At 46.7% G+C, this 25,603-nt stretch overlaps 1 protein-coding gene across 6 annotated transcripts in view; it reads right to left on the reverse strand.

Annotated features, from left to right (window-relative positions):
• The window catches only part of ITGA9 (integrin subunit alpha 9), a 339,913-nt gene that overhangs the window by 152,129 nt on the left and 162,181 nt on the right, over positions 1 to 25,603 (reverse strand). For all 6 annotated transcript variants that reach the window (XM_073902077.1, XM_025884438.2, XM_073902092.1 and 3 more), the window contains exon 16: positions 11,807 to 11,956. In XM_073902077.1, the coding sequence (XP_073758178.1) occupies positions 11,807 to 11,956 (150 nt within the window). The remainder of the gene's footprint in view (positions 1 to 11,806; positions 11,957 to 25,603) is intronic.

The following is a 25,603-nucleotide window of genomic DNA, read 5'->3' on the forward strand; positions in this document are numbered from 1 at the left end:
CTTGGCTGTCCGCATCGGACAAATGTCCCACCAGCTTGGAAGCGGCCTCTACCACCTCCCTCCAGCCTCCACCTACTGGTTGGAGGTGGTTTTTTTATCCGGAAGAAGCTTTCTGGAAAATGGAAACAGATTTGAGAAGCCACCATCTTTTAATTCCTCTCTGGTTACAAGAGGTAAACCCTTTCTCTCAGGAGACAACTGTTTCCTGCCTCAGGCTTCAGAGACTTGGGGACACCCAGCGGCCTCCTCAGCCTCATGGACTACATTTCCATGTTGGCTCCTTCCTCACCCTGGGCTTCACCCAGGTTTTCATGGAGAATAGTTTTCCTTCTCCCCAAATCCTTACTCTGTTTCTTTTAGAACAGGGTCTGCAGACTATTTCTGTAAAGGGCATCTAATAAATACATTTGGCTTTGGGCCATATGGTCTCTGTTGCAACTAGTGGTGTGAAAGCAGCCATATGCAATATGTAAAGAAACATGCATGGCTGCATCTCAGTAAACTTCATTTATAAGAATAAGCAGCAGACCAGATCTGGCCTGCAGGCTTTGTTTGTGGACTCCTGTTCTAGAACATTTGGCTATTGGTTTCCTCATTCTCTTCAGGCCAGGAAAACAAAACAAAAGAATACAAAGAATCCAGCTCAAGCTACAGTTCTCTCTGAACCAGAGTACAGAGGCTGGAGCTGGGCTGTGCTTTCTTCCCAATGCTGTGGCCACCAAGGCCAAGGCAGCCTTGGGGATGTGTGGCTTGAGGCTGGCAGCTCAATGGCTGTCCTGGTCAAGACTGACTTCAGAGAGTAAGTCGTCTAGGTATTCAAGCCTTGGGGTGCCCATTTCTCCTACTCAAATCTGCAGTGGAATCTTCATTCTGATCTAACAGGAAGTAGGATTCTTCACCTATTCCAGCTGTCATGTTCACAGGAGGGTCAATTTCTTGGACTTAGTGATATTTGCTTTAAAAATATATATATATACACATGTATATATATATATATATATAATCATTGACACAGATTAGATACTGTTTACAGGGTTGCTGTGGCAACCACATCCATGCTGAGGCCTGAGAAAACAGGACAACTGGACTGGGTGGGAATATATGTTTTTCAAATCCCACCCCAAGGGCACCAAACAAGAAGGCTATTTTTAAGCTAACATGAGTGAGGCATTTCCTGACGGGCAATGTGACTTAGCAGAGGGTCTCTGCCTGGACAACAGGAGGTACATTTCTGAACTGCTGTTCCTCCCACAGTCCCATAGAAGCTCCCAGAGGCCCCGGCCACATGTAAATCATGTCTGTAACCCCCAGCACCTAGTACAGAGTTAAAAAATTGTTTGTGTAAATGCCATCACCCGAGTGCAAAAGGTTTCTCTTTCCAATTCTGTTTCAACAGGCTCTTTTTTTCAGAATCCAACACTGTCTTTAATGTGAGCTCATGGTGGTCCCAGGATTTCTGGGTTCAGCCCTGTGCCCAAATGAAGAAAGGAAATATCTCATTGCTTGGGATTTAAAATCAGGTCATACACACAGAGTTGCTTTCTAAAAAATATCATGTCCAAAGGAATAAATGAAAGACAAATACTCAAAATTAAGGTGGAAGAATTCCTTCTATATCACGGTCTGTACAAATTATCCTTTTAGATTTTGAAATCATGGGAAGAACAACAGTCCCGCTGGTCTTCCTCTAAACCAGACACAGCACCGATTTTGCCTCATGTCTTTATGGAAAAACTGGAAGTGATAAGTTCTGTTTGGGGGTATCCTTCGATTTTCTCCATGGCCCTGCAGTTCATAGCACAGTCCCCTCTGCCTAAAGACAGCCTTTCTTTCCCATGATCCAGCTCAATCCCCGTGAGAAACTGAGCAGAGAGCTGAGCTGGCCCACCTGGGGCTGCACCTGGCCTCTGGGCTCACCTGGATTCCAGGACTGCCTGGGCCTGGCTGGCCTTTTACAGGCCACACTTCACGTCCCCCTACAACCTCTGCCTTTTAATATCAGCCATAAACTTGCTCCTGGAGACCTTCTGCCTCCCAGGTCCCGAAATGCTCTCCCTTGATTTTCACCCTGGAATCTTTTGTGTCCTATGCCTCATTTATTTTTATTATTTTTTCAAATTAATTAATTAATTAATTAATTTTTAAACAGCTACTACTAACTGGTCACAAGAGGCAGAAAACAGAACCAGCAATAAGGGTGCTGGTGCCGTCAGAGAAAAGGAAGAATATGCTAGCGGTATTTCTAAAAGCTTCAGAGCCAGATGGGTTCAGGCAATTGGGAGAAAGATACCCTCAAACTGGAGAAGCTGCCAGCAAGACCCCTCTCCACGCACCCACAAGAGCCTCACCTCGACGGGGCTCCAGGTACAACGTCAAGTAGCAAGTGCCTGGCCTCTGACTTCCTCAATCACCTTCGAAGATGACAGGGGAGGGGCTAATGCTTCTTCCCCAGCCAGAGACTGTCCACTGGACACGTGCCCTCATTTGTTTATATACACACTGCATGGGCTCGCGGGCAAGGTTTTCCGTAAGGCAGGACCAAAGAAAGAAAACCCAACAGGCCTTAAGATTTGGGGGAAAACCTCTATTTTCTCTTACAAAGAGTTGTGGAGGATCGGAACACACCTTCCGTAAGTTGCAGAGATGAAGCACTAAAGAAGAAAGCTTGCAGGCTGCACAGGTCAGTACCTGGTACAGCCCAGCCTTTGAGAGATGGGAGTCCCCTCTCCTTTGCTTTTGGGGTTAACGTTGGAGGAGTAAGCCAGAGACACAGAGATGTAACCAGACTTCTGTGGTCAGTGAGGAGGCTGAACTACATGTCTTCCTCACATGTAGTTGAAGCTAGATGGCTTTCACATGTGTTTCACTGAGGTGCCCTTTCTGAAAAGATTACCCAGAAGCTGATGCCAAGCAGCTGATGCTTGTGAAAGGTGGGGGTGGGGTGGGGTGGTGATCTGGTTGGACTAGGGTGGGGGTGGAAACTCCTTCCTCTAACCACCCCTCCTCCTCTGCTGGGCCAAACCACTTCCCAATCTGCCCCGCCCCCCCAGAATGGATGGTCCCTGAAACCTGTCTGGTCTCAGTGTTTGTAGTGACATGCTCTCTCTCTTCCATCCTCCGGACCCCTCAGCTTTGTACTGTTCCATAGACTCTTTGTATATGATAATGAAAATAAACCTTCGAGCTGGCATTTTAAGGCAGCTGGGCACCTCACCTGGGAAACTATTACCTCATGTCCAGGCTGAACAAACAGTGAGTTCTCGTAGGCTTGGGCTATATTTCCACACATGCAGGCACCGAGGGGTCGGGGGGGGCGGGGACAGATGGTGACAATTTCCAGCATAATGGAGGCCCAAAAATGTATGGCTTCAACATAATTCAAAATTCACATTAGAGTAAAACAGCTCACTTTTCACTTGAAAGAGGACAAAGTAAGTATTCTCAACACAGGCAATGCCTTTTCTTTCACCAAGCATATTTCCTCCATCTTATCTTTTGAAAAGGACATTCACGCGTGCACAAACGTACTACAGTTGTTAGGTGAATCACCCTGAATCCCACACCTTGCTTTCCTGCCTGGGAGGAATTACCAGAGAGTTCATAAAGCACATTTTAAAAAATTATACAGCTTTGCTGAATCTGTCAGCAAAGAAATTCTGATATGATGTCCAACCTTTGCAGGAAGCCCTAGCCTTGTGTTCTTTCAGAAGGGCTGTCAACAGAGATAGATTTCCTGAGCCTCCACTAAGGGCTAGGCACTATGTCAGCTACCAGGGACCAACAGAAAATGAGACAAAATAGATCCCTGCCCTCTTGATCCTCCATTCCAGTGAGGGAGACAGAAAAGCAATTAGACAAAATAATAAACTGTGACACGTTTCATGAGGGAATCAAATAGTTAAGTCAGGGAATATAGATAATTGGAGTACGGTTCTCTGAGGAGGTGATATGTCAGCTGGGACCTGAAGAATGACGAACCGGCTGTGAGAAAGACACAGCAAGAGCTTTCTACAAGAGGTACCAGCATGTGCAAAGGGCCCAAGGCAGGAGAGAGTTTGGCGAGTTTGAGGGTGGTTGGTGCGCAGCGTGTAGCTAGCACTGGATGATGCTGGAGAGGCCAGGGCCCCCCTGTGCAGGGTCTGTGGACCTTAACAAGAGTCTGGATGTTCTTCTAAGGGCAGAGGGAAACTGGGGGGAAGGGGGGTGGCAGGCATTATAAAGAGAAATGACCTGGTCCAGGTGAGAAACAACGGTGACCTGGACGACAGTGGCAGCAGCAGAGATGAAGTGTAGAGGCGGGGATTCACACAGCATTCCAGCTTGTGCTGGGGGAGCCAGCTCTCAGGTTCTGGTAGTGTAGATCATCCCCATACCATCCCCCCTAGGACAGCGGCATCTCTGGGCCTGACAGGCAAGGACCAGTGCTGAAGATCACAAGAGGTCCATATGAAGAACCAGCCAGAGCCCTTAGATAGTGTCACTGCCTCCTATCCAGGGAACCTACTCATAGACCAGCTGAGATTGGACACACCCCCAGCAGAAAGGAATCAGCTTCAGTGGAGCACGGTTTCCTCCAGCCCCGCTCAGATGCTCCCACTGTTTGCCTCATTCTTTCCTCACGACTGATGCTGTGAAGCTGCCTTGTCCCCTCCACTCAGTGGGGAGGAGACAGAGGCTTCCGGAGCCTAGGTGACTTGTTCTTCCCAGGAAGGGAAGAGCAGAATCTAATGCTGCCTCACCATTTCAATGCTCCCCATGTATTACTTCACAGAGTCCCACAATCACCCCCAGGTAGGCAGAGCAGATGATGGCACCCCAAGTGACAGGCGATGAGCAGGGCTCTCAGGAGCTAAGTGACTTGTCCCATGCCACTGGGTGAGTACATTCTGCCCTGGCCTGGGACCCTGATCTTACTCTGGGAGGCCCTGACTATGCTCCTTCCCCAGAGAAGCCGAGGGAAGAAAGAAGCCCTGGGGTTCTCTGGGGCGTGGAGCACGTTCATTTTCTACTGCCGCAGTAATGCAGGAGCACAAACTCAGTAGCTTAAAACAAGACAAATTTATCATCTCACAGCTCTCTAGGGCTGGGCTGGTTTCTCTGCTCTGGGTTTCACAAAACGAAAATCAATGTGTCAAGGGTTGGGCCCTTCTCTGGAGGCTCTGGGGGATAATCTGCTCCTAGACTTACTTAGATTGTTGGCAGAGTTCAGTTCCCTGTGGTTGTAGGACTGAGGTCCCGGTTTCCTTGCTGATGCTGGCTGGGAGCCTCTCTTGGCCCCTGAAGGTTCCCTACATTCCTTGTCAAATTGCACCTCCATCATTAAAACTGGCAAAGGCCAATCAAGTCCTTCTCATGCTTCAAATCTCTGACTCCTTCCCTTGCATCTCCCTGACCTCATTCCTCTGCCTCTAGCTGGAGAAAGATTGGGCCCACCTGGATAATCCAGATGACTCCCGCTATTTTAGAGCCCATAACCTTAATTACCCCTGCAAAGTCTCCTTTGCCATGTAGTTTATTGTATTCACAGGTTCCAGGAGTTAGGGTGTGGACATCTCCGGGGGGCCATCTGTCTACACAGTGGGCGACCTGGAAGTCCAGCCCCAGTCAGGTCTTTGGGAGCCTCCTGAGGAAGCCGGAGAACAATTAGAGCTTTCAAAGCTCTATTCTGTGTAGACGGTTTGAAGACAGGGTTTCTGTCATAGCCACTGGTATGCTCCCCTGAAGGGGAAAGGTAAGGGCCCCTCAGGTGATAAGTCCAATGCTAGCCTTGCTTCTTTCCCAGCACACAGGCCAAGTGGGGCCTTGCAGGATTCTTTCATTCTGTTCCATACTGTCTCAGCACCTGAGACCACGAGGAACTAATAATTAGTCAACTCTCTGGGTCTTCCACACTGAACCTCCAAGAACTCATGAGCAAGGCCTTCCTGGGGCCGCTGTGAGAGCTCCCAAGTGCCTCTCAGGCCCAGGCAGACCAGTCTCCCTGAGGCACGTCTCTGATCTCCCCGCACTCAAAAAGATGTAGTGGTCTCCCATCCCCAAAAGCATCAAGTCTGGCCCCATGGCCAGTGAGCAAGGGCCTTAGACCGCATGACTGCAGTGCCAATCTTCACGGCCCCTCTCCTTTCCCTGACACTAGACATTCAGCCGCACAGAAGACCATTAGTATCCATCAGTCCTTCCTCCTCTTTTAGCCTGTCAAACTCCTCCAGCCTTGAGTGTCCAAATGCTACTTCTTCCTTGGCTCCAGCCCATTCTCCCTTTCTCCACAAAACACCTTCTCCTCAGCTGGAAGTGGTCTCTGGAGTGAAACACTTGCACACACTAATCTGAATCTCACTTTCTTCTCTGTACACATTATTCCTGCACTGTGAGCCCACTGATGGCAGTAATGTTTTCTCTTTTTATCAAGGTCTTACATGGAATAGACACTCAACTGACTGAATTGCTTTTGGATTTATTACACTCCTTTTAAATACTCTTCTGGTTAAGGGATAAAAGGAGTTGCTTTTTTGTTGTTATTGTTGCTTGTTTTTGTATTGAATATCCCCTGAGGAGAGGTAGGTCTCTACTTCTCTTTTTTTTAAAGATTTTATTTGAGAGAGAGAGAGAGAGAGAGAGAGAGAGAAAGAGAGAGAGAAAGCACGAGCAGGGGCAGAGGGAGAAGCAGGCTCCCCACTGAGCAGAGAACCCGATGCCGGCCTTGATCCCAGTACACCGGGATCATGACCTGAGCCAGAGGCAGACACTTAGCCAGACGCAGACACTTAATCGACTGAGCTACCCAGACATCCCAATTTGCCTTAAATTTCTAAGGTGAAGTGTATGCTCATCAGGCTAAATGTCCTACAGAGGTCTGCAGAGTGCCCAGGATTCCAGGAGGTTCTCAGCACTGGTGGCAACTGCACTATTATTCACTCACACAGGTTAGCACCTGTGTGAGTAGGATTTGGACACAGAACACTGTTCTTTACCCAGCAGAGGGGAGCCTTGGCCTCCTGCCTGTCCACTCACGACAGAAAGCCGCAGATCCCTTGGGAGTCTGTACTGCACAGGCTCTAGTCACTGCCTCCATGGCATACACACTTTCTGTGCAGCTTTTCCGCCTGAACTCCACCATCCAGGAGGGCAGTCCGAGACTCCAAAGGATCACTAGGAGGCAGTTCACCCCGCTGCACAATCCCTTGTACCAACATGGGCTCAGTGCCTTTTAGCTGAAGACACTACAGTATTTAAATCCTAATGTTATCTGGCATCATGACTTGAATTTCTCCAAAGATGTTATTCTCTCCTAGGAAAGAGGTTAGATGCTCTTTGTGGAACTGTCATAAATACACACATGGGCTGAAATTCAGCGCTGCTTTCTGGAATGGGCCTTGCTCTCAGAATCTTTCTCCCCCTGAAACTGCATCAACATCTGTTAGACACATGGTAGATGATCATTAAATTAGCCCCCCCCACCACCTAATCAGGAAAAGGAGAAAAAGCAAGGATCACTCTCCCAGAATATTTCCCAGACTCCTGGACAATCTTTCCAATCTAAGAACAATATTTTTCTTTCATTTGAATTTCAAAGAATCACATGTTTAAAAAAATAATGACCCCCTGCCACACTCCTCCTTATACTCAGTCCTTCTCTCCAGGGGCAACCACTATTACCCCTGTCTACATATATTTCTTTTGATGATTAATCAGATTTAGACATCTCACTGAATTCCTGCCACAATGGACAAGAATTTCTCTCTCCTCCGCCTTCCTAATTTTGACAGGCAAATCATTAGTCTTAGCTCCTCTCCTGCAGTGGTTCTGAAACATCAGCTGCTGTCACCTGGTCAGAGGTGCCTGGGTGGCTCAGTCGATTAAGTGACTGCCTTTGGCTCAGGTCATGATGCCAGTGTCCTGGGATCGAGCCCCACATGGGGCTCCCTGCTTAGCAGGGAGCCTGCTTTTCCCTCTCCTCCTCACTTGTGCTATCTCTTGCTATCTCTCTCTCTCTCAAATAAATAAATAAATAAATAAATAATTAAATTAAATAAAAATCTTTAAAAAAAGAATCACCTGGTCAGCTTGGGGGCTTAGCCCATGAGTTTCTGATTTAGTGGGTCTGGGTGGGGCCCAAGAATTTCCATTTATCCCAAGATCCCAAAAGAGGTTGACACGGCTCGTTGAGCAACCACAATTTAAGAAGCAGTACTCCACTGATGACTTCTGTGATTTTAAGTAGTATTTCTTGTTTCATCAAGTTTTGCAATATCTTTTGACCCACCAATTTAAGAAAGTAAGAGAACTTTGGTCATTCTATTTTTACCTCTATATACAGTCAAATTTAAGGATATTTGCATTTTATAGTATACTGAAAATCAATAAATAATGCTAATGTTACTTTGGCTACATGATTATTGATCACAGTAGGACCAAGACAAGTGTCATGATTACATATCGTCTTCCACAGTGCAAAGTTCAACTCCTAGAATACTCAACTTTCACTTAAGGGAGAATATTTCTAGTATCAAAGTCCTTCTCTTCCATAAACTCCTCTACTTGCTCAAAATCCCATGACATTTTGTTCTATGTTTGAACCATGACATATTGACCATATTTCTATTTTTCTGAGAGTTTCTGATTGCCTTTATTTTTTATTTAGAGAAGAAATATTTTTCTTCTACACTGTATCCTAAAGTTTTGTTACTTTCTGTTATTCTGCCTATTGCTGGCTTCATTCTTCCTAAAGTTCATTGGTCCTATGTTCTAAATTGATCCATTATTTTTTTAAATTTGCTGTTACCCTTTTGTTTTGTTGGATGCATCTCGAATTATTTGCTTGGAAAGGTTCCTAGGGAGGTAAACTATATGGTCCTTGCTTGTCTGGAAAATGACTGTATTTTGACCTCATACTTGACTGTCATGCTAAGTATAAAATTCTAGTTTCAAATCACTTGCTCTCAGAAATTTGAAGCCTTTATTTCACCATATTCTGACTTCTAATATTGCTAATCAGGAGTCTGATGGTCTAGTTAGTATGACTCTAATTCTGTTGTAAGCTGACATATATCCCCCACTATCACCATCCTGTACTCCCTGTCCTGGAAGCATTTAGAATTTTCCTTAAATTTTAGGAGCAGAGACCCTGCAAAATGATGTGTCTGGGATATTTTTGGTTTATTCTGCTTGTAAGTTGGTGAGACCATTAAATTAAAAAATAATGTCCTTTACCTCTGGGAAATTTTATTCTATTGTCTCTCTTCTAACTTTTTAAATTTTCTCTGTTTACTTTTTCTGGTATTCCTATTACTTGAATATAGGACCTTGTAACTTGATCTTTCAGCTATCTTTTCTATGTGTCTTTTAGCCCTGCTTACTGGGGGATTTCTTACCATCATCTTCTTATCCTATTAAATTTTTGTTTCTGCAACCATAGTTATTTTTAAGAACGTTTTTCTTTTTTTGTTTCTTCCCTTCAAAAATAGAATTCTAACCATTTCCCAATGGACAGAATATATTCTTAAATCTCCTTGTATTTATTTTAAGGTGATTTTCAAATTTACATAATCTCTTCTATTCCCTAAATAATCTATTTTCTTCTAAGTCAGTTATTCTGTTGTTTATTTTGTTTCTTTTTCAATATACCACATTTCAATGGTGCAGTTGCCACCACTGGCTGTCCATTTGTATTTAAGAATAAGGCAAAAGGACTAATTAGATAATCTGTGGATGTGTCTGGGTGAATGGTAGGAGGGGAAGCTAGCATTTACACTGGAGCCTCTAAATCCCAGGAGAGGTAAGGTTTTCCTCTGGGGAACCAGCCAACTCACACTATCTCAACAAGTTTATTAAATTCTTTATGGAAGAAAAATGCCTGGTTGCTTGCTATTCCGCATGCCTAAAGTATACAGGGACAAGGACAGGGGTGAAACGTCAACTCTTCCACTTACCAAGTTTCACTTAATACCCCCCCTTCCTTCCCTATTTCAGTCTCACCTGTCACTCTTGCACCCTTCTGTAACTGCTGGTTTGGCCAGGCAGCCTTTCTGGATCCCTGGGTAGATGGACAGCAAGCTCCTCTATGTATATAAGGTTCACCCACCAACACTCTTCCCATCTTCACTCACTCCAGAAAATTATGACTCTTCCTGACTGATGCCCCTTCTGCCACCGTGTTCTCCTCCTTGTCCCTATTAACTCATCTATAATCACTGTAATGGGTGATTTAAATGGGTGAAATAAACATATGTGGCCATCTTGAAAGAGAAGTGACCAAGAAGGGCATTTTAATATTAATCTGTCCCTGCATCTTTGGCTTTGATCACGCTCATTCACTGAGACTCCAGCCTACTCCATGTGTCAATAACCAGCAGGACATACTGGCCCCCTTCCAGGGTACCTGTATTTTGAAAGAAGTTCATGTTCAAAATCAAAAGAAGGATCTAAAAAGTCAGTATTGCCAGTAGGTTGTGTGTATGTGTGCAGCAGGCACTGGGAGCCCTGCCCACATCCCTGTACAACTGCCACCTATCCACCAGCTCATGTGAGTGTAGGCAGCTAATGGCTCACATCTGCATCCTTCCCCAGAGAACTATCCAAAGCTGAAGGGGCTCTCCTTCAAGGAGACCTACACTCCTTTTCTACATGGGATAGCCAGCCAATGGTGGACTAACATGGGACACAAAAGGCCAGCCCCTTGCCTCAAGAAGATAACTCTTTGGTGTAATTTATGCTCCTGAGTTCCCCAGCTCAGCTAGGGCTAGCCTAGCTGAGGCCACATCCTTGCTCAGTCCCTTCCACTTTCCTCACTTCCTTAGGTTTCTCCCATGTGCTCCCAAATCCCTACCTTAGGCTCTGTTTCTAGGGAACCTGACCCAAGACCATGTGGGAGATACTTTGGTAGAGAATTGGGATGCCTTGGTAAAAATCTCACCACTTAATTGAACGTCTGGACGCACATGTCAAACCTCAAACACTCCTCTGTGGCTTTGTTCACAAGTGTAATCTGCAAGGCATGGCTCACTTGATGTGCTAGTTTTCCCCTAAGCTCAGCACAGTCAGCAGGAGGGTGGGGCCAGCAAGTGGTTCCACAGCTTTGCTCCCATCCTGCACAGAAGTCTAGTTTAGCCAAAAAGCAGTTTTGCCTGACCATCCCCTCACCAGGGTCCTGGATCTGTGGTGATCTTGGGTGTTGAGGAAAGATTGAAAACCGACTTGGGACCACAGAGTCTTTGCCTATTTCTGGAATAGTAGTGCTGCATGTGTCACGGATGGCTCAGGGCAGACGGGCAGCACTGTAGCCGAGTCAGCTCACGGGCTCACTCCTACTTGGAGGGCCTGCACCTGACATGGCTCTGCAGCTCGTCTACACAGCAGCACATCCGAGAATCTGAGGAGCATCAGACAGGATGGGTGGCCCACCAGCACTTGCCCTGCTCTGGGCTCTAGGGATGCTTGGGTTGGGAATTTCTAACTCAACCACTTCTACAAGATGTCGTTCTCATGCCCTCACCAAGAAAACATTTAGTGAGCACCTACTATGTGACCTAAGTTCTGGAAATGGTCTAGGAACAGGTGTCAAGTTGAGGGGCCAAGTAATCAGTTCATGACCTCCAAGGGGTCATGAGTTTATAGCGGCTTGGGAATAGCCTCACTGTGTTTAAATCACGTAGTTCTTAGACGCAATCCCCCAAACCATATATTTTATCATTTTGCAGATCAGGAAAGGGAGGTGCAGAGAGGGGGTGTGCCGAGGCACCCAGGGCCACAAGCTCCGCTGCAGGCACCTGCCACCCTGGGCCCTGGCCATGAGCTTCAAGGATCTGACCTGATTCTTCTGGGCAATCTTCTGTCCCTTTTTCCAGCGGAGCACTGGTGTTAGAGGGGGCAGTTCTCTCTCCTCCTCTCCAGTCACGTGCTCGCCCAGGCTGTAGGCGGCTTCAAACACGATGGGACTGATGACGTCCTGCACTCGCCGCTGAAACAATAAACAAGCAGGCGCATGAACTGCTAATCTGGCCGACATGTGAAGAGCATTTCACAGTTTACCAAGACCTTCCACATGGATTGCCTCATAGGATCCTCACAGCCTGCCCTTGTGAGGTAAGATTTTATTGCTCTCATATTTTAGATGAGGTCACTGAGGCAGAGAGCAGTGAACGTCTTGTCCAAGGTCACCTTGTTAATGAGCGGGGGCGTCCCCACTCTACCTTGCGTGGTGCTAAATCATCCTCTCTTTAGCATATGGAACACATTACCTTACTTGTCTTCCAAATAGTCTTATAAGCCAGCTGACGGGCGGGAGAGCATCTGCACTCACGCTGTAGGCTAACCCTTTGTATCCGTGGTGTCTGGATGACCAAAAGTCTTTTGTACGGAGATGAATATGGCTCTTGTGCTGGGGCAGGAGATCCAACAACACTGAGGAGCCTATTGTCTTCCCAGGGTTAGGTATCGGTGGAGCTAGGATTGAAAGTCTTATTTCTGGCCTTATGTTCTTTCTTTTGAAACCCCAGGGCTTTAAGACCCAAAGGAATGAACGACAGGTTGCTAGTCACAACAGGAAGGAGAGGAAGGGAAGAAATCAAACAGACAATGGACACCTACAAGATGCCGGGCACTGTACCAGGTGTTCTAGACAGATGAGCAACATGCCTGAGCCCTGTGAACTAGGACTTCTCATCCTCCATCATACAGAAAAGGGAAAGGAAGTTACAAGGATACGGTCCCCAGGGCACAAGGCTGATAAGGATTTGAGTCGCATCTGTTCAACCCTGGAGCTCTTGGCCTTTTGGTATGAGGTGTCACCATCTCCTGGGGACTCTGGGTCCCCCAGTGTAATGGTCTCCTCTTAGAGGCAGGGGTACAGGGTAGGCAGTCCCGTGTTAGGGCCAGCACATCCTGTGTGAGCTGGGCTTCCAAGTGGAGTGGGGCAAATCTGAGATGTGGCACGAATAAGCCAAGTCCCCGCTGCTCTGCACCTGTCACGGGCAGGGAGCCAGCAGAGAAGCACGGCAGGCCCGTCAGGGACTGAGAGAAGCTGGGCAGGCGGGCAGAAGTCAATCACAGAGCCAGGAGCAGAGGTGAGGACTTCACACCACTCTCTGTGTGAAGTTTGGTGGAATTTCGAGCTGATTAGAGCTGTGTTCAAAACAGTAGAAAGTTCTAAAGTTCCCAAGCAGTGCACAGTGAGGAACCTGCTCCCAGCCCTCCTGGCACCCAGCACCCCTCTCCAGAGCCAGGCACGCCTGTCAGGTTTTGGATATTGGTCCAGTGTAAGCGGATGCGGGCGAATCGCAGTTGGTGGCATGCTGTGGTTTGTTTTCTTCGCTTAGCTTGTACGCTGGAGATGGTCCAGTCAGTCACAGAACTCTAGCACACGACGGGTTACTGTGGATGCCCTTACCGACCAACATTTGCACTCAAATCCACCTTAACAAGCGAATGGGTGGCAGCCCGCCCACAAATTAGCAGCATTCTCCAAGATGGGGTCTAGGAACCTCAGTTCCTCAGGAGGGGAATAAATAAAAAGGTCTGAGATCAAACAAGTTGGGGAGGGTGGGTGGAGGGTGGGGAGAGACCAGGTTAAACAACGTTAAAGAGGGTTTTTATTCTGTTTTGGTTTTTTTTTTGTTTGTTTGTTTGCTTGTTTCTATTGCAATTGCCTCTGAAAGAGGGTAAGGTCGACTGTGGAACAGACACACGCAGCGGAGGGCAGAGTAGGATTGTCCCACAGCGGCCCAGGAGAGGTGGCGGCACGGGAACCAGGGCGCTGTGGGGTGGGAAGCCAGATGTGGCCACACCTGGGGAGCGGGGGGGACAGATGACTCTGGGGGTGGGGGCCTGAGTGGCCAGGAGATGATATATCTTTGTGTTCAGGAAAGCATTCAGTGGGTAATAGATTCAATCATTCAGCATAACTAAAATATAGGACCTCTCCCAGGGGGAGGGATGGGGAAGCCTTTTGGATAAACTGCTTCCAGAAAATTCTCTTGACTTTCAGATTTTAATACCTATGCCCTTTCTGGGAGCAAAACACACTCCTGGGAAACAGATCTCCTCTGCCTTGCTGACTCTGCTAAGCAGAGTTTAAAGACTGTTGGGGGTGTGGGGAATAAAAAACCAGTGCGATCTTCATGGTTTTACAAATAAGTGCTTCCGTGTTTGTTTGTTTTTAAGGTTGACTACCTTAAGCCTTTTCATTTAAATCCTTCACAGTGAAATAAGTCAGTCATTATGTTCTTATTCTTGGGCGAAAGTTTGAATCTCGGGGTGGGGTAGACAGAAGTAGCTCATCATTTCTTGGCTACCAAATGCATGTATTCCAGAGACTGGGGCCAAGATGTTACTTTACTTAATCTGCATACCACCGGAGCTGGTAAGATTATTGCTCCCATCTCGTAGATGAGGCAACAGAGGCTCAGGAGCTCAAATAAATCACGCTCCACCCCAAAGCTCGTAACAAGTGGTAGAACCAGAAGCAAAACTGCTTACCCTGAAGTCCATAAAATACTATTTAATGGTTATCCCAACTGCTTTAGGTTCTGACATCACCCTCAAAAATCACCTGTTAACTGAAGAGGATACAGGGCAGGGGTGCGGGGGGAGGGGGCTGTTTCTCACACAAGTATGCCAGCACTGTTCCTAAACCTGCGGCTATTCCAGCCAGGCTCACCGTGGAGGGAAACCGTACTGGTGTAGCTTACTGGGGATGAGTCATGAAGTCTGACATCTAGGCGTGCAGATGCTGTGCTCTGGCACTGATTGCAAGAACCTGTTTTAATGAAGAAGTCTGGAAAAACAGTTCTTATTACATGTCCTGGTAGCTCTGGGCAGAAGGGACCAAAACCGCACCAAGCCGTGGGCGGAGGCAGAGGAGGGTGCAGCATGCTGAAAGGCGCCAACACCCCCAAGAGGACATCCCCCCCGACGCTGTGTTTGTTTTATCTGAGCTGCAAAGGAAAAGTAGCAGCAACATTTAGTGGTTTCCTTTTCGTTTTTGAAAGCTTCCCTCAGATCAACACTGCAATTAGTGGAGGACCTTCTTAGGATAGAAGAGGCTTAGCCTTCTGGCACAGACTGTAGTCACTGAAATGTTACTGCTTTAAAAAAAGAAAAATCACCACTATGAACTGAAGCTTCTAACGTTGAACACTTATTTGACAGACCAGGAGAAAAGAATCTACCTTTTCGCACGAAAAATCTACAGGAAGTCTCCTGATTCTGAAAGTTGAAGGAGGCCACATGGAGAACACCCCCCGGGCGGTGGCAGAATTTGTGGTGGTTGAGGTTTTACAGGGAACTTACCATATGCTCAACTTGAAACTTATTGGGTTCTTACTTTATGCCAGGCAATGTGCTGGGCCTAAGGGTGACAGATATGAAAGACCCTTAGGGAAACAGGTAAGCAGTGACCATCTAGTGCAACACGCACAGAACAGAAGAGGCTTTGGAGACACAAATGAAGGACATCTGATTTGGACAAAGGGTCGGAAGGCTTCTCAGAGGAGGTGCCCCAGGCTCAGCCGTAAGACAGAAGGACATCGGCCAGAGTGCAGGCAGGAAGCACGGCTGGTCCAGCAGGGTGGAGAGGACATGGGGCGTCCAGTGGATTGCATGTGATTCCCAAAGGTGGGGAAGTTGGGCTTGTGGGGAGGACTAGGGAGAGAAGAGGCTGAAGCAGAGAATGGATCTCAGGGGGACTCACAGGTTGTGCTGACTTCATCCTGGGCGCTGGGAAGAATTGAGAGGAGGGTGAGGTGATGCTAGAGGCTGGGCTCGAGAAGAGTCCCTCGGGTTTCTGGCACTGATAGGGGTGAGATGCGAGGCAGAGAGGCCAGGCAGGAAGCTGGAGGAAGCTGTGTTCTAGAAAGATCCTCATAGCTGTAGAATGGAAGCAGACTGACGGGGGCAGGCCTGGGGAGAAGCAGGACAGATGGAAGCTGCCATAGGGCTTCAGAGGAAAGACTGTAAAGGCCTTTGCCAGGACACAGCAGTGCTGATGGAGCAAAGGGGAGGGACGGAAGGGTGACTTAGGAGGAAGAGGTGGTAGGACTTGGGGACTGGATATGGGGACGATCTCTCTTCCATCAAGAGTTACGGAGGATGCCCTTGTGTTCAGCTTGCGTGAGTGCATGGACACATGCCACTCAACATCATGGTACCAACGGAAGGACAGGTGTGCAACGAGCTTGGGTGTAGACATACTGAGCTTTGTTACAACACAGAACTTTCCTTTCTGGCTCCAGACTCTAACTCTGCAAGGAATCTTCCCAAATATACTGATTGGGCCTAAACCTCAGTGCTTCCTTTTGTCTTCTGCAAAACTGTCCCCCTGCTCCAGTGTCCAGGGTCAGCCTTCCCTGGTACTGGCTCGTACAGACCTGCCATAGGTCCTCTGCCTATACCACGAGCCCATCCAACCATCTTCCCAGGGATGGGTTTTGCCCTCCTTTGGACTATAACCTCCTCCTTCCTCAGCTCACCTCACATGCAAAGGCATTCTCTTGGCGCCCCTAGGGAGGGCTGTGTGGCCTTGCAGAGTCTGCTGGCAAGAGGCAGTGAAGGCCTCAGAGCAACATGCCTTCCTATGGACTCCCATTCCTTAGGGAGAGTCCTTTGGGCTTTTCCCTCTAACTGATCATCTTGCTCTCAAAATGAAACAGAAGTAACTCAGATGGAAAACCCTGCAGAGGAAGCCCACGACAGGCAGGTGCCACCCACCACCAGGGTTGCTCTGCTCCTTTAGCCTGGGGTGTCTAGACAGTTGTCCAAGGCCTCAAAGCCTTTGTCTCCTTTATTTATGGAATCACAGAATTTTCATTGGTGAGTATAATTAGTATCAAATCATAAGAACCCACCTACCTGCCCAGAAGAAGGCATGCATTCCTATGTGGGGGAAACCCCACCACCCTCCCCCAGGGTGATTTGATTCCAATCCTTGCTCCAAGACCTGAATTAAGTGCGCCCTGAGCTCTGTGCACCCCCAACCTGCCTCGAGAATTAGAAACCTACCTCTCAGCTGTTTTTCCCCAAGAAACGAAGGGTTGTCATCTTTCTTAGCTAACTAGCAGCTGCAGGGGTCAACTAAATGAGAACAGGAAGGGCTGGCCTCACTTTAAATGTGCAAATAACACAGAAGGTCAGCAAATAAGCCACTAGAAGCCACTAGCATTAAGCCAGATAATTGGCTTTGGAAAAACCCTCTAAGTGTTTTTTAAAGAGGCCTTGGTATTTTTTTCTTTTTCCAAACATGTGATTTTTTTTTTTTTTTTTTTTTTGGCCCTTCCCTGGATCCTTTCTACCTCTTTCTCCTTACACAGGGCTCTACTTCTGCCCATGGCGGCCTTTCAGGTACGCCGAGGAATGAGAAACCCTGAAAGTGGAATCGAAAGTGGAATGCTTTTTCCTTTCTCTCTCTGATCATAAAGATTACAATAGCAGTTAAGTGATTCAGGCAGTTTAAAACTCTCAGAAGCTTGAAGATTCTTTTAAAAGCAATGTGAGGATTTTACATTTCTAGTAATCACGTAGTAACACTGTAGAGCTGCCCTCAACACTGATGACAACTAGCAGGGCTGGACCACACACACACACACACACACACACACACACACACGGGCACGCACAGGCACACACCTGTTTAAAGGTATTCAAGAACTACAAAGAGAGGCAGGACTTCAGAGTCTAGGGTCCCCACGGGAAGGAAAGGACAATGAGGGGACCCCAACATGTGGCGGCACTAGCCCCTTAAGCCGTGTGCGGATTTGGAAGCGGCGTGGAACTGGCAGCAAAGAACCTGAATGTGAAGTGGTGATTCAGAGGGCCCGGTGTCTGAACGAGTTTCTGGCAGTCTTATGAGTCTGTGAAGATAAAACTTAAAGCTAAGGGCTACTAAGGCCGCCTGGACTTGAAGGCCAAGATCTGAGAGAGAAAAGAGGCATCCGGAGGCTGACATCTGACACCAACTTTCCTCCCAGGCAATTGTTGATTCCGCAGCACTCTGGGGCTGAGAGATGCAGATGGTGGTCAAGACCAGAGGAGGCCTACTGAAGGCACACTGGACACAGCGGAAGACCGGTGATCCAGAAAGTAAGTCACCAGAAAATATCCAGATTGAAGCACGGAGACGGAAAAGGATGGACTATTCAGAAATGTCAGAGGCCACCGTGAGAGGGATAATATATTTATAACGATATAGTAATCTTAATAAATATATAAAAGCCTAGCACTATGACTAGCACACTGTAGGCAAGCAATAAATGATGCCTCTTATTTTTATCATAATTTCTGAAATGGCAACTCTGAAAATCTGTAAAAAAAAAAACACAAACCTGCCCTATTACAAAATGAATTATTATGAACTCCACATGTAGCAACAACCGATTTCTCATTTTATGAGAGAAAAAACTGAGGCCAAGTGTGACTTCATTTAGAGTCCTATAAATTGAAAAAATAAATGAAAACTTAAATTAAATCCGAGGGAAAAATTCCTGGAAATAATTTTAAGCAAAACTTTACAAAAAGCACAACGGACTATAAGAGTCTTATGAGACAAAATTTACCCTGGGAAGAGACAAAGCTTTATCTTTGGATGAGTTCAGTTATAAACACTGACTAGACAGAGCTCTGAAAAACAGCTGAATTCAAAGAACTCCGGGAATGTGGTCATGAGAGGCAGAAATAAATGGTGAGCAACTCAGTACATCTTGTTTCTGAAAGTTTCTCGATGAAATTAGAGATTTTAATTATGACAACAGATTACTCTATACATAATATCTTATGGAACTAGGTATCATTATTAGTTTGCTATGTATTATTCTCTGGCAAGCATCCATGCTCAGAAAGCCATCAATGACTCTTCAATTGACATATTTGCATTCATTATATATGAAAATTACATAACCCACTGAAGCTTTTTCCTCGTTAAAGATAAAACAACCGCTAGCTGGATATCTGGAAAATGGTTTGCTCTTGAGAGTTTCTGTGTGTATGTTGTGGTGAGGGGGGGAGGTGTTGCTTATGAAGCTGATTTGTATGTTTGTATGTTTTGTGATTTTTTTGTTTTGTTTCTTTTTCTCTGCATGCATTCCAAAATACGCCAGTGGGGGATTAGAACTTTGGACCATTTAGAAACAATCTTCTAAGAGCATGTCACATCCTTGTAGAACGTTCTTTGCAAAGAGACATGTTAATTACATCACAGATAATTACACACATCATTTGTCAGCTAAACGACACCAGACGAAATTGGCCCAGTATGGAGATTTTCCAGTCTATGTGTCCCCTAGGGAAAACCAAACTTTGGCTTCTAATCTACTGCCCTGCCCTTCTTCTCTTAATTCTCTCCTCCCATCTCCTAGCCCCAAGCCCCCACAGTGACTTTTAAAAATATTTGTAGGTGAATAAAAAACTAACACAGAAGAAAATGCTAAAAACGTAACCCATGAAGGCAAAATGAGCAGAGCTGACACAGGCAAGTTTTCCTGCTCCCCACTACCCTTCTCCCACATCAACTCAGCCATCAGTCCTATATCCCATTGGTGTGTCAGCCTCAGCCCTCACCTCAGGACAGATGCTCCAGGATGGCCAGAGTTAAAAGCAGCCTTTGTGTTGCCACTCAGTGGTCTCTGCCCGTTAGATGAAGGAAACATGGGGATGAAGGGTAGGGACCCACTTGGCTCAGCAGACAGTTGAAAACCCTGGGATGTCGATCTCCTCTCTCTGCATCTTAAGCTGATAAGCAACCTTGTGAGGACCGGGATAAAACTGAGCCAAGTTCATCTGCTCAGTTCCCACTGCTGAGACCAGCTGTGCCCCCTGCTCATGCTGTTCCCACGTCCGGAATGCCCTTCTCCCTACAAAACAGGATTCTACCCTTCAAGGTCCAGCTCAAGGTTGCTTGAGGATGCCAGCCTCCCAGCCACACGCCCCCTCCCCCACCAAACCCCAGTGTCCTCATGACCCATTCTGGCACTTGATTATTTTCTGTCTTCTACTCCTATCTTTGCTTGATGTTAAGGATTTCCCCTTACCTCCCAGGTAAAGTTTCTGAAACTGGGATGCATGTTAGCACTGAATAATACATTTATCAGGAGAATGTTTCCCCTCCTCAACTCCTGCCTGAAAAGCTGTCATTACATTGTTAGCCATGTGGGAAGGGAGGAAATACAGCGCTAGTTCTTGGGTGAGCTAAGTCCCGGGTGGTAAGTGTGGCTGTGGTGAACCGGATGTCAGCTCTACCTTGTCTCCTGGACAAGACGGAGCATGCTCTTGTCTGATGGGGTAGCACGTGGCAGCAGTAGGCAGGACACGGCACTCAGGGGTGACACGTGTGTGGGAGGGAGGTGGAAGGGTGAGTGCGCAGACATTGTGGTTGACCCTCCCGAGGAACTTCAGCTGGGTTGTCTTCTGCCCAACCCTTGGTTGTGTGTGCCTGGGCCAGACACCGTATTAGGCATAGGGAAGCAGAGAGGATGTAGGCAGGAGGATGTGAGCAAAAAGCCATGATGCAGAGGGACAGGCACCCAACCAAGAACTGTGGGAACCCAGTGAGAGGGAATCACTTGGGACCCTGAATGGGGTGTGGGTGGGAGTATCAAGAGTCCGTGGAGAGGTGGGGAGCCTGGAAGAAGAACTGGAAGTTCAGTAGGCTGATAGGGGGATGGGTATGAGTGCTGTTGTATCAGCCAGTGGAGATAATCTGGAGGTCTAGGAGACCAGGCTGAGGAATGGAGGCAGCAGACAGGTGGAAAGCAAGGACTTCGACATGAGACTATCCTGGGCCCGGGGCAGTCCCAGCTCCATCTCTTACAGGCTGTGTGACATTGGTTACTTCATCTCTCTGAACCTGTTTTCACAGATGTAAGATGGGTTGACACAGTCGACCCTGTGCGGCTGTTGTGAAGGCTGGAGACCATACACATCGAGCACCATGGAGAGCTCCTGGTACTCAGTTAAAGCCAGTGGCGCCTGCGTTATGGTATCACCATGGGCACCACCGGAGAAGGGGCTGCGGGGCAAGATCACAGGGTGAGGGGCAGGGAGGGGCTTGCAGACAGCGAGCGAAAGTAGGCTGGAACCAGGTTACAGGACCTTGAAATTCTATGGGCCATGGGGACTGTCATGAATTTGGTAAGCCAGCCTTGGGAATAAGAACCACGGAGGTGATCTAACAGATTGATGGGGGATGGAAAGGGAGGAGGACAGGCCCTTTCTGGGGCTGGTGCACCCATCTCCCAGCTGCATGTCAGCTGTCATTAGCTCACAGCTACCTCTTACAGAGGAACGTCCTTGGTTCAGAGAGAGCCACGTTATGAAACAGGTTTAATGCCCCCACTCCTCCTCACTGGCAATGACTGACTGCCACAGGGGTATAAAAGGGGAGACTCCCCACTAAAAGGTAGGACAACTTTGTGTTGTGCTTCATTCCCCAGAGCTCCTCCACAGGATCAGGCTGAGGCTGGTCTCCAGCTGGGACAACCCCCTCCCCCGCCCCCCCCCACTGTCCTCATTGCCCTTTGCTGAGAGCGCCCCCTCAATAAATCCTATACAGGTAAATTCATATCTCAAGCTCTTCATCCAGGAACCTGACCTACATCGTTACTCAGGGTTACAAAAGTTGTGGCAGCAGACATACTTCTCTATATACACACAACACATAAAATGTGGACTTGGACATAGGGAGAGACAGTCCCTGCTTGTTCAACATCTACCCTCAACCCCCTGCCATACCCAAAGGGAATCCTATGCCCCCTTCATGAAAGAGATGAAAATACCAAGGGCCAAGAAGTGAAGAGACTCACCGAGATCAAAGGGCCAGGACCCCTTCTTCTGCACCCCTAGATTCTGTGAAGGAGTATGAATGCAGCAGTCAGAGCAAAGAGGGGGGCTCTGGTCAGGGAAGTCTTTGAACCGTGGTCAGGAGGAATGCATCCCACAGCTCTGTGGGTCCTGTGGATCCCAGTCTCTTACCAGGAGGGAAATGTGGCAGACAAGGCAGCATTCTGAGAGCTGTGAATGGTCTCGAAAGTGACCCAGTCAGGTCCTGCAAGCTCCCAGGGGATGCTGGTCTGCAGGTGGCAAATTCCTCCTTGTTCGCGCTCTGGCCTGCATGACCAGCACTGGGTGCATGATGTCAGGACTAACCCTCGTGCCTGTCTCTACTGCCAAGGGACAGAAATCAGACTCCCAAGGCAGCTCATCCCACATCAGCTTTGACCTCTGTTTCTTTTAATGATTATAGGGATGTTGTAAAATATTATAAAAGGGGTGGGTGTTTCGTTGGGTCTGGCAGTGCTAAAAAAAAAAAAAAATCACTGTTTTAAAGTATCGTATCAAAAGGGATCTCCCAACTGCGAGATGATAAATGGGTATTGTTTTAAGCTGCTCAATCTGTAACTTTTTATGTATCACCGAAAACTAAAATGTGCCCCACTCCCCTGGCTGGCTGATGCAGAAGTCAAACAGCCCACCCCGCTGGCCTCTGGATGGATGAGCTCCATGGTACGATTCAGAGTCTGTGGCTCCCTCGTGGGACCAGGCTGAGGCTCAGCTTCTCCAGAGACCACATCCTTAACCCAACATTTCCCTGCCCCCATCTGTCTCCCTCACTTCTGAGAGCCCCCTCCCCCCGCCGCCGTCAATCTCAGGCAGAAGTTCCCACCCCAGATTCTGTTCCTGGGGAAGCGGATGTGAGATACCACATAATAAATCCCATGTTGAATTTGTTGGCTGAAATATCCTTAAAGAGATGAGAGAAGCTAGATGTAGCAGGATGGTGACACCGACCTCACATCTGATCAAAACACAAGCAGATCCAGGACAGCCGTGCATTGAGTTGGGGTTCCCACACAGGTTACCGTGTTGACCATTATGCTCCCCTACTTTCAATTCAGAGTTTCACCATGCCCTCCTTCTAGTTATTCTCAAAAAGAACAGAACTAGCACCCTGTGAATAAGTCTTGGGGCTCAGGGGGTGGATTAAAGATACAGATCAGCCCCAGGCTTCCTCAAGGCAAACTTTTTCTTTCTTAGAGCTGCTCACAAAGCACCTCCAGTGCACACGGCTCTGAATTTTACAAGGGGCAGAGTGGCAAGAAAGGGACAAAATTAATAAAAGATCTGTGGCTTGGAGCATCCACAAAATTAATAATGAGCTCCTCATCCCTGAAGAGTTATATGATGCATGCCATGCAAACTGTAGGATTGTTTGTTTTTCTACTTGCATCCAAAATTACATCTTAAACCAGAGGTTCTCAACCTAGAAGAGAATTCAGGGGTCTGTGAACTTGGAGAGAAAAAAATTACATCTTCATTTTTATTAGCCTCTCACTGAAATTAAGCATTTCCTTTCATTATAAATGTAGGCAGCAAACCACTGAAGTATTAGAAAGACTTATGACTCTGTCAACAATTGAAATCTGAGATATTTTCACACTATATCGCAGTTGTAGAGGCCTTGGAATATTGTTCATGCTCATCAATACTTCAAAATTGTCAGAGCTCATTATTTAATGTATTAATAAAAAGTAATAATATTACAAATGTGGGTTTTCTTTTTAACACTGATAGCTGAATTTCAATATAAATCTACATATTTTAAAAAGTTCTATGTATCTTACTGTATGAGCTTAAAACATCTCCCAACTGCCAAAGGGGTCCATGTACAAAAACGGTCAAGAACTTTAGTCTTAATGGTAAATGATACAATGAGAGGGACCATCTTGTGGTTTCTGAAATGCTTCCAAATATGCTTCAAAAACTGCAGAAAGAAGCATTATGTTCTTTCAGTTTTCATAGGTTATATGAACTCCCTGGTTTCAGCAGTTAAAAATATACTGTCCATTACATTTTATGACAGGTTCAAGGCCTGGGCTCAAAATCATACCAGGGCCCCCGGGGTTTTAAGAATTCCATCCTGGACAGATATTTTGGGCCAGAAGAGAGCAAATCCGCTTCAATGCTGAGAGTTATATGAAAGCATCTGTTTCCCTGTGTGAGCCCATAGGAGGGGAAGGGGAGAGAGAGTGGGTTCTCTGGGCTACATGTAGTGTTCACTGCTTTTACAAAAGGAATCCTGACCTTCCCAGGGCAGGCCTGCTGCTTCACGAACCCTGAGAGGGTATCTAGAAAGCTGAGAAGCTTGCCCTAGACCTTGGTGGTGTGTGAAAATCCTGAACCGTGACTAAAATGAAGGAGAGAGTCAACATACCGACCCCACAAGATTTCCAAGCTACTCAAACCACAGTGGGGCCTATCTGCTCAGCTTGGGGGCTAACTGAACCAGCACAATTTCTCTGAATGATTTGCAGCTTAGCAAGTGAAGAAAGTAGCTCCCCTCCAGCCTGTAATAAAATGAGGTCATTAAAATTCCAGTGAATTTCATCAAAACTTACGCACTCCTTGGTCTATTCCATTCTCCTTCTTGCCACTCTGTTTCCATTGGTTTGGCCAAGATCACCAACAGCTGCCATGTTGCTAGATCCACCAGACAGCCCCTCTCTGTTCTCATCTTTCTTGACCCCCACAAGCACTCCTTATAGTTGAGTCTCTTCCCCCTGAAGCGCATCCTTCCCCAGCTCATTATCTAAACAACACATGGCATTTACTGGTGAACATATTCCCCACCTCCCAAACTAGACTACAATTCCCGGGAAGCAGAGGCCATGTTGAATTCATCTTAGCATGTCCCAGGGCAAGGGATGGAGCAGACACTCAATAAACACTTGCTGAGGTGTATGAGTACTGACATGGACACTCATCCGAAAAAGAAGGCATTGGTGAATCTGAGATCACCCCTCCAAAAAAAGGCAGCTTTATTCAAAAGACCAATCCTACACCATTAACCTAGAGTTAATGTACAATATAGGAGACATCTTACCAACATTTATCTGAAGGCTTATTGCTTTGCTCTACCCTTACTTCCTTTCAGTGTTTATATACCTCACCTCTTTACTGCCTTTCTTTTCAAACCAACCTCCTTCTTAACCTTGGCTCTTCTAAATACCTTTAAGTTCAAAAGAAGCATGTCACAGCGATTCACAAAAACCTTATTAAACCACTTCATAAATATCATTTATTATGCCTTTTCATTAGCACTCTTGGATTTCCTGGATACTGTGGGATCCCAACCCAGTAATAAAGAAAACAGACACTGGCTTCTTACTCATGGGGAAGGGCTGGAACCTTGGCAAAGGGACACTCCTTTAGTTTTGGTCCCTTCAGCACTGGTGCCTGTCACATTTGAGTTCAGCTGACACTGACACCCAGGACTGAGCCACATGCTTTTATAGGTTACCTGGTATAACCTCTCCATAGGTATTATTTTTCCTCAAACAGTGAAACTCAGGCTTAGACAAATTAAGTCTGTATATGTATCATTTCAGAGCTTATGGATATGATGATCCCAGGAAACTGTTAAAAGTTTTAAGGAATCACAGCAGAAGACTGTGAATTACTGTTGCATTTCTGGCTATTATTCATCATGTGTTCTCCTCATTTCTTCCCCTTCTATTTGGATAAGCCTCTTTTCCTTTCCCACCTGGCCCTTAGATGGAAACTTTGTACAAATTTAAGATGACCTATGAGGTTTTTTCTTTTTTTTTTTTTTCTTTAAAAAGAAAGG

The sequence above is a fragment of the Callorhinus ursinus genome, unplaced genomic scaffold, assembly GCF_003265705.2.
Source record: "Callorhinus ursinus isolate GAN/ISIS: 27379988/994484 unplaced genomic scaffold, GSC_fseal_2.0 scaffold1, whole genome shotgun sequence".
In the NCBI taxonomy this organism is placed as follows: domain Eukaryota; kingdom Metazoa; phylum Chordata; class Mammalia; order Carnivora; family Otariidae; genus Callorhinus; species Callorhinus ursinus.